We start from the raw sequence: 7,056 nt of genomic DNA, 5'->3' as shown, positions 1-7,056 counted from the left end.
GCCCACCATTGTATGGGTTTTCACCACCATCACCAAAGTGTAATTTTGTTATATGCAAAAACTGTTATGTTCATGTAATGTGCATGGTTGTCCAGGAGGTGGCAGTGTATCTAACTTACCATTCCATTCAATTTTGGGCAGAAGTGAGTTAATCCTGTTTCCCAACAAGGTAGGGGTTGCGGGAAGCTGTAGAAAGGAGAACAGACAACATGGCACAGTGAGGGGGCGTTCTCCCCCCAGGCTTAGCCTCAGGGGTGCTGGCAGACTTAGCTTAAGGGGTGCTGGCAGGCTTGGCCTCAGGTGTAGTGGCAGGCTTGGCCAGGCAGGAGTGTGGGAGACTGTGAGGCCTTTTTTTCTCCAACTGCTCTAGAAAAATTTTTTTTTTTTCATTACACCTCAGGTCAGAACACCAGTCAGACCCCCAGCTAACAGCCCCAATAAGATCCCCAATGTTAATAAGACCCCAATAAGACCTAAGATCACACCTCAGCTCAGACCCAAATATGAATGACCCCCAATCAGACCTCAGATAAGAGCCCCATGCCTCATAGCAGCCTCCAGTAGCCTTATAGCAGCCCCCAGTAGCCTGATAGCAGCCCCCAGTAGCCTCTCCATCAGCCCCCAGTGCATCTCCATCAGCCCCCAGTGCCTCTCACCAGCGGCCCCCCAGTGCCTCTCCATCAGCCCCCAGGTCCCCAGTCAGTGCCTCTCCATCAGCGCCCAGGCCTCCCAGTCAGTGCCTCTCCATCAGCCTCATAAAATAAAAAAAACACTTACCCTCTCCTGCACCTGGACGCCGCCGCTCCTCTTCTCCTACGCGATGATCCTGCTGTCGGCTGTGCTGTGAAGGCTGCGCACAGCGTGACATCACAGAGCGCCTCAGCCCTCATGCCTGTACGCAGCCCTGCACAGCTGTCAACCGAGGGCCAGGAAGCGGTGAGTACAAAGCCTTCACCGCTTCCCGGTCCTTTTGCCCGGCGTTAAAGACGGGCGGCCCTGAAAGGGAACGGCGTTCCTGCTATGAAAAAAGTGCAGGAATGCCGTTCCCACACGTCCACGCAGGACTCGATCCCTGCATAATTTAGAAGCTTTTAAACTCATTTAAAGAGGTGCTGTTTTTCGCATTCCCCATGTAATAACAATTCTGGAGCATCTATTCCTATGACTCTATGTTGTGCCGTTCCTTTATTAGTTATGAATGAATTACTAGCAGTCTGCAAGGTCCAGCTGAGTTTTGAGGGATATGTTCCTGACTCTATCCAATCAGTGCTGCCAGTGTCAGACTGTGCAGGGATCCATATAGTAGATATAAACCACGGCACTCGTTAGATAAGGTTGAATCAATTATGCTTTTTAATCATAAATCCATCCAGGAGTAAGTAGCATAAACTGGCCAATGTTTCGGTCCTATCACAGGACCTTGCTCACGGCCTGGGGTAAAGTAGAAAATATAGTACACATAAGTATTTGTGCATAATCCATTGAATATTCCTAGAATATTCCATAGTTTTCAATTAGTTCAATTAGTGACATGTATCAAAATTGTCAGAAAATTCATACAAAATATATAAATGCAAATCACATTACAGTGTAATATACAGAGGAGCAGCTGCTGTTAATGCGGTACCCGCTGTAGATAGATGCAATTACATAGACAGCAAAGGATTGCGGAGCATCGCAGGCTATTAAGGATCCCAAGAGTGATTTTTGATGTAGCCTGTAGGGCACAAGAAGTACTGTTTTCAGTATGGAAACACATTTAGTGGCGGATAGGGAATATCTGTATATGCTTGTGGTAATCAAAGAGCATATAGAATGCATAGGTGCCTGTGATAGCTGAAGTCTGGGACATCCGCTCAGTAAGGTAAATAAATAGACGTGGACCTAAGAACCTAAGTGTGGCGAAACCAACCTCACCACTGGGTTTTGGAGGGGCCTGGCTACTAGCCTCTTGCCCCAGGATTATGGCCCATACTATCTTTAAAGGAGAAGACAGACCGGCCACACAGCCTAAATCTGTGGAACTGTTTTGGGCAGGAAAGCCATGCTTGCGGCCGGCCAAATGTGACTTCCATGGAATTCGGGAACCCCTGCTCGGATCTAGATGATTTTTGGATATGTTGTTCACCCAGATCAGAGCTATCCATGGATGTATACATTATGGGGATATGTGGGGTTTTGGGGAAAAATGTGTGTTTTCTGTCTGTGAGTGATTAAGTTAGCCCATTACGTTTGGTAATTGTATTTTGTTGATTGCGTCTCAGACAATGCCAGTGTGTTAGTTAATTGCATCTCAGACAATACCAGTGTGTTAGTTAATTGTGTCACAGACAATGCTCATTGTATTTTGTTGATTGCATTACAGACAGAGGGAAGGGGATTTTGTGTACAATTGCTGGGAAGGTTTCAATACTGTAAATGCATGTGATTGGCTAAAATATAAACTGTCACAGTCTTTTATAAGGGCCCCAGGGGGAGTGTCCCTTGCTAGGAGACCTGCATAAAAGACTGAAAAATAACCCATTAAAGAGTTCCTGTTTTACCCTTTACCAAGTTGAGGCTGGTGTTTGGGTAACTGATCGACACTGGGGGATTGCTATACGCTGAAGATTTTCTATACTCCCCTGGCATAACTACTAGCTCTTGTAAGAGCTGTTCCTGCTCTCTGGATGTAGGAGAGGTTCACCCACTGGAGCCTTGTCGTAGGTCCAGGGTGGGTAGGAGACGGTAAGACCTCAACCAAGCTTCGGCGGTTTGTGAGGTCTGCAGTGCCTACGGTGTCAAGTGGAGTGCTTGGAGTCCTCAGGAAGGACTAGGAGCATCTATCGACGGAGGTACCCGGTCGGGGTGCTAGGAGATTCGTTACACTAAGTATACATATATATATATATATATATAGACCCATTATATAGAGTAAATGTCACAGATAGTGAGTGTACCTTAGTATCAGATGCATGTTGTCTGCTGGATGGCGTTCTGGGCGGTCACTTAGCCCCAGTTTAAATGTTGTGGGTGCCGGCGTGCACTGCTTGTGACGCTTTGCATCCCGCGTCATCGCGTCAGTGCCCGCCAAGCCGCCGCGCGCGTGACGTAATTGCGCAGATGGGCGTGACGTCACCACGCTAGCGGCACCGCCGCGCATGCGCGAAGGGCAGGCAGCCGTATAATACGGAGTCTGGGCACTGGCAAAGTTGTAATGAGAAATACAGACCTTAGATATGATATTGGCTATGTATATGGATGTATAGGTAAAATAGCGAAATAGCAAGTAGAATAAGTATAAGGCATGTATCTACATAGGGCATATAACTATATAACTATGTAATACAGAGTGTTATATCGAATCACTCATACTACCTGGTTGGGATGGACTTTATGAGTCATTTTGTCTGTTAGGGGTAGAGGAAAGAGAGACAAAATATTAGTAGTCATATCCTAAGAAACCATTATAGCGTAAACATTAATGTGTTGGTACAAATAAAGATCACATAGATATAATGTCCATCCCTATATGCAATTAGATATAGTTTTATCATCATGAGGTGCAGAAGTCAAAGTCCCTGTTCATACCGTATGGTGACAGGGTATTCAATTTCAAAAATCCAAAAGGATTCGCGTTGTTTAAGACGCGCAATCCGGTTGCCTCCTCGTCTTGCTGCGGGTATGTGTTCCAAGATTTGAAATCTGAGTTGATTGACCTGATGTTTGGCCGAAATAAAGTGGTGTGGAATTGGTTGTTCTGTTTTATGGCATCGAATGTCCGATTTGTGTTTTGAGATCCGATCGCGTACGTTCTGAGTGGTCTCGCCCACATATGCTAAGCCACATGGACATTTAATCGGGTAAACCACAAAAGAGGAATTACATGTACAGAAATCCTTGGAATAGTATATTTTTCCAGAGCGGGGATGTGTAATTCTATTCCCTTTAATCACATTGGTGCATTGGGCACAATGTCGGCAAGGGTACGTACCTGTTTTTTTGGGAGCTAAGGTGGTTTGTAGTGCTTTAGGTTTAAGGGAGCCGATATCTGCGTGTACAAGTTTATCTTTTAAATTAGTTGATCTTTTGTAGCACATACGGATGGGCTGTTGAAATTCAGTGACGTCTGGATAAGATTGTTGGAGGAGGGGCCAATGTTTTTTGACTATCGATTTAATTTTGGGTGCAATGGGGTGATAGGTCATCACCAGAGGAACACGTGGTGAAGATGTGGATTTTTGTATAGTAGGTGTTGCGGATTTAGCCAGCGAGAGTTCTCTTTTGAGTAATGTAGTGGGGTAACCCCTGTCTTGGAATTTTTGGGCCATCTCTGACAGACGTTGTTCTCTAAGAATTGGGTTGTCTACAACTCTAGTTACTCATTTAAATTGTGAACGAGGTAGGGATTGTTCAGTGGTTTTGGGGTGGCAGCTAGAGTAATGTAATAGTGTATTGCGTCTGTGGGCTTTCTGTGTAAATCAGTGGTGAGGGTGCCTACCTGTGTTTTAATGACTACCGTATCCAAAAAGCTGATAGATTGTTGATCAGTATGGGAGGTGAATGTGAGATCTGGGTCTTGTCTGTTGATGTAGTCAGTGAATTTGGAAAATGAATTGGAGTTGCCGTTCCAGATGCAGAAGACATCGTCTATATAGCGATACCAGGTTTTAGCATGTGTCTGAAACAGGTGGTGTGGGTAAAAATTTTGCCATAAATGCGTTAGCGTAGGGTGGTGCTACGTTTGCCCCATGGCCGTTCCCAGTTTCTGGATATAGATGTCGTCTCCAAACATAAAGTAGTTGTTTTTGAGTACAAATCTCAAAAGCTCTACACAGAAGATTTGTGCGTTTGGGGAATAATTAGAAGTAGTCAGAGGTGTTGAAACGGCCTGGATACCTTTGTCATGGGAGATTGATGTGCAGAGACTATTAACATCAAGTGTTACTAGTAGGTCTTCAGAAGAGATATTGTTAAGATTTAGAATAATGGATAAGAATTGTGACGTATCCAATAGAAAAGAGCGTGTCTGTTTGACCAGTGGCGTTAAGATTTTTTGTAAGAGGATTGAAAGTGGGGAGAGTATAGAGTCCATGGAGGCCATAATGGGTCTGCCTGGTGGGTTAGTTGAGTTCCTATGTATTTTCGGTAGTGTGTAAAAAACTGGAGTGACCGGATTTTCATTAGTAAGGAAGGTATAAGTGGCCTTATCAATAGTATCCATCTGGAGATGGTGGTGCAGGAATCCACACCCCCAGGCTCGGACTGGCCCACAGGGGTACAGGGGAATCCCCCGGTGGGCCCCTGAGCAAGGTGGGCCCCTAGTCTCCCACCCCCTGGACAAGTGGCACATAATACAGTAGACTTACTGCACTACATACATATATTCAATGTACAGCACCTCAACCAGCCTATGTTCATATAAAAAACTTGTTAAAATATTTATTATATTTGAATGAATCCGTACAGTGGGCCCCCAAAATAATTTTACTGATGGGCCCTAGGTACCCCAGTCCAACACTGCACACCCCCAATTGGTAACACCCAGCTGGAGCTTCATTGAAAACTGCTATCAATTCTTGTAGGAATAATACAGGAATGGCACAACATACAGTCAAGAATAGATGCTCTGGAATTGTTATTACATGGGGAATGCAAGTAGTTACAAAAACAGACATGTCAGGAGACGGGACAGGTCCTCTTTAAAGATAAGACACATGTGATGTATCTGCCTGTAGTAGAAACTTCCTCACAAGACAAAAAAACTCCAACATCCTCCTATTAGAATATAGTGCTTCTAATATAAAAAAGCCGTGAAATTTGCTCTTCATGGATTCCTCTTTATTCTTTAAGCCATTAATGTGAGAAAAGCAGTAAATAAGCTTATTTTGGGATTATCCATGGCCAGATCCTTATCCGGCAGTGAACGTTCATTAGCAGTGGTTTGACTTTTCACAAGCGCTGTTTGCAGTCACTGTAAAATGCCTAAGGGATTGAAGGGGGACAGTGACATGGAGCCTACAGGATGTTCATGTCATATATAGATTAACATTCTTGTCAATAAGATGATGAACGTCTCTGTTTACAGTGTAGATTTGCAGAGTTTTCCCCGGATTCGCTGTCGCTGCTCAGCATGGACAGATATTCTATAATTTCTCGACCCTCGGAGGGAACGTCACTGCTCGTTTCTTCCATTTTCTTCCCATGAAATGGAACATCCTGTTTACTTTCCAGCAATAGTTTCTCATTTGCAAAAACTATTTTTTCTTTATTTCCCAATGAATAATTTTGGACGGGAACTTTTAGTTTTTCTGTGCTCAAAAATTCATCTTCTTTGAAATTCCCTTCTAAATGTTTTACGATCACTTTATCATCAAGACTTTTCTGTGAAAAACAATAAGAAATCTAAGAGCAAAGGCCAAAAAGAGACATGATTTAAAGAGCATCTGTCAGCATGATCAACCCTAGTGAACCAGACATACTCTCTGGTACGGCTGAGTGTAACAACTTCTGTCTTGTACTAACTGAATATGCTTTTTTTTTTTTTTTAAAACACAACTTTTGTTTTTATGCAAATGAGGTGCTCAGAGCACCTAGGGGAAGGCCTAGTCCCTCGGAGCACTGCTTCATTCAGCCTTAGTCACTCCCTCTTTCCAACTGATTGACAGGTCCAGGCACCATCATGGTTCTAATGCCTGAAACTGAAACCTCAAGCAGGCGAGAGTTCAATAGGTGGTCTGGCCATCCGGATCTAGGATCTGCACCCTGCAGTCTGGGCATCACCACTCCTGCCCTCTACACTGCTACTCCTTTTTCGAACTAGCTGTTTTTGGAAGACCCCTTTATATTGAAAACTGCAGTTGATCTTTCAGTATTGTGAAAAACTGTATGCATATGTATACCACCTGAACATTCACTTGAATAGGACTAAGTTGCACCTAGGTCATGTGACTGATTTATGTGACGTCACGGGCACTTGGGGCCCTCTTAAAAACCACTGATTGGCGGGGGTGCTGGGAGTCAGACCCCATCTAATTGGATATTGATGACCTATCTTGAGTATGTTCTGAACATGGA

At 44.2% G+C, this 7,056-nt stretch overlaps 1 protein-coding gene across 3 annotated transcripts in view; it reads right to left on the bottom strand.

The window, feature by feature from the left end:
- Nucleotides 1-1,345: 1,345 nt before the first annotated feature.
- CCDC9B (coiled-coil domain containing 9B) overlaps nucleotides 1,346-7,056 on the bottom strand; it is a 54,006-nt gene continuing 48,295 nt past the window's right edge. The window contains exons 13-14 of one of the 3 annotated variants that reach the window (XM_044272321.1): nucleotides 3,358-3,389; nucleotides 1,346-1,431 (exon numbers count right to left, since the gene is read on the bottom strand). In XM_044272321.1, the coding sequence (XP_044128256.1) occupies nucleotides 3,381-3,389 (9 nt within the window). In that variant the 3' untranslated portion in view covers nucleotides 1,346-1,431; nucleotides 3,358-3,380. Of the gene's footprint in view, nucleotides 1,432-3,357; nucleotides 3,390-5,475; nucleotides 6,364-7,056 lie in introns of those variants that run through there. The other 2 variants (XM_044272320.1, XM_044272319.1) reach the window with 2 other exon arrangements.

This window comes from Bufo gargarizans, chromosome 11 (assembly GCF_014858855.1).
Source record: "Bufo gargarizans isolate SCDJY-AF-19 chromosome 11, ASM1485885v1, whole genome shotgun sequence".
Classification (NCBI taxonomy): Eukaryota; Metazoa; Chordata; class Amphibia; order Anura; family Bufonidae; genus Bufo; species Bufo gargarizans.
The sequence above is the reverse complement of the archived record's forward strand: the minus strand, read 5'-3'. Positions and strand labels throughout refer to the sequence as shown.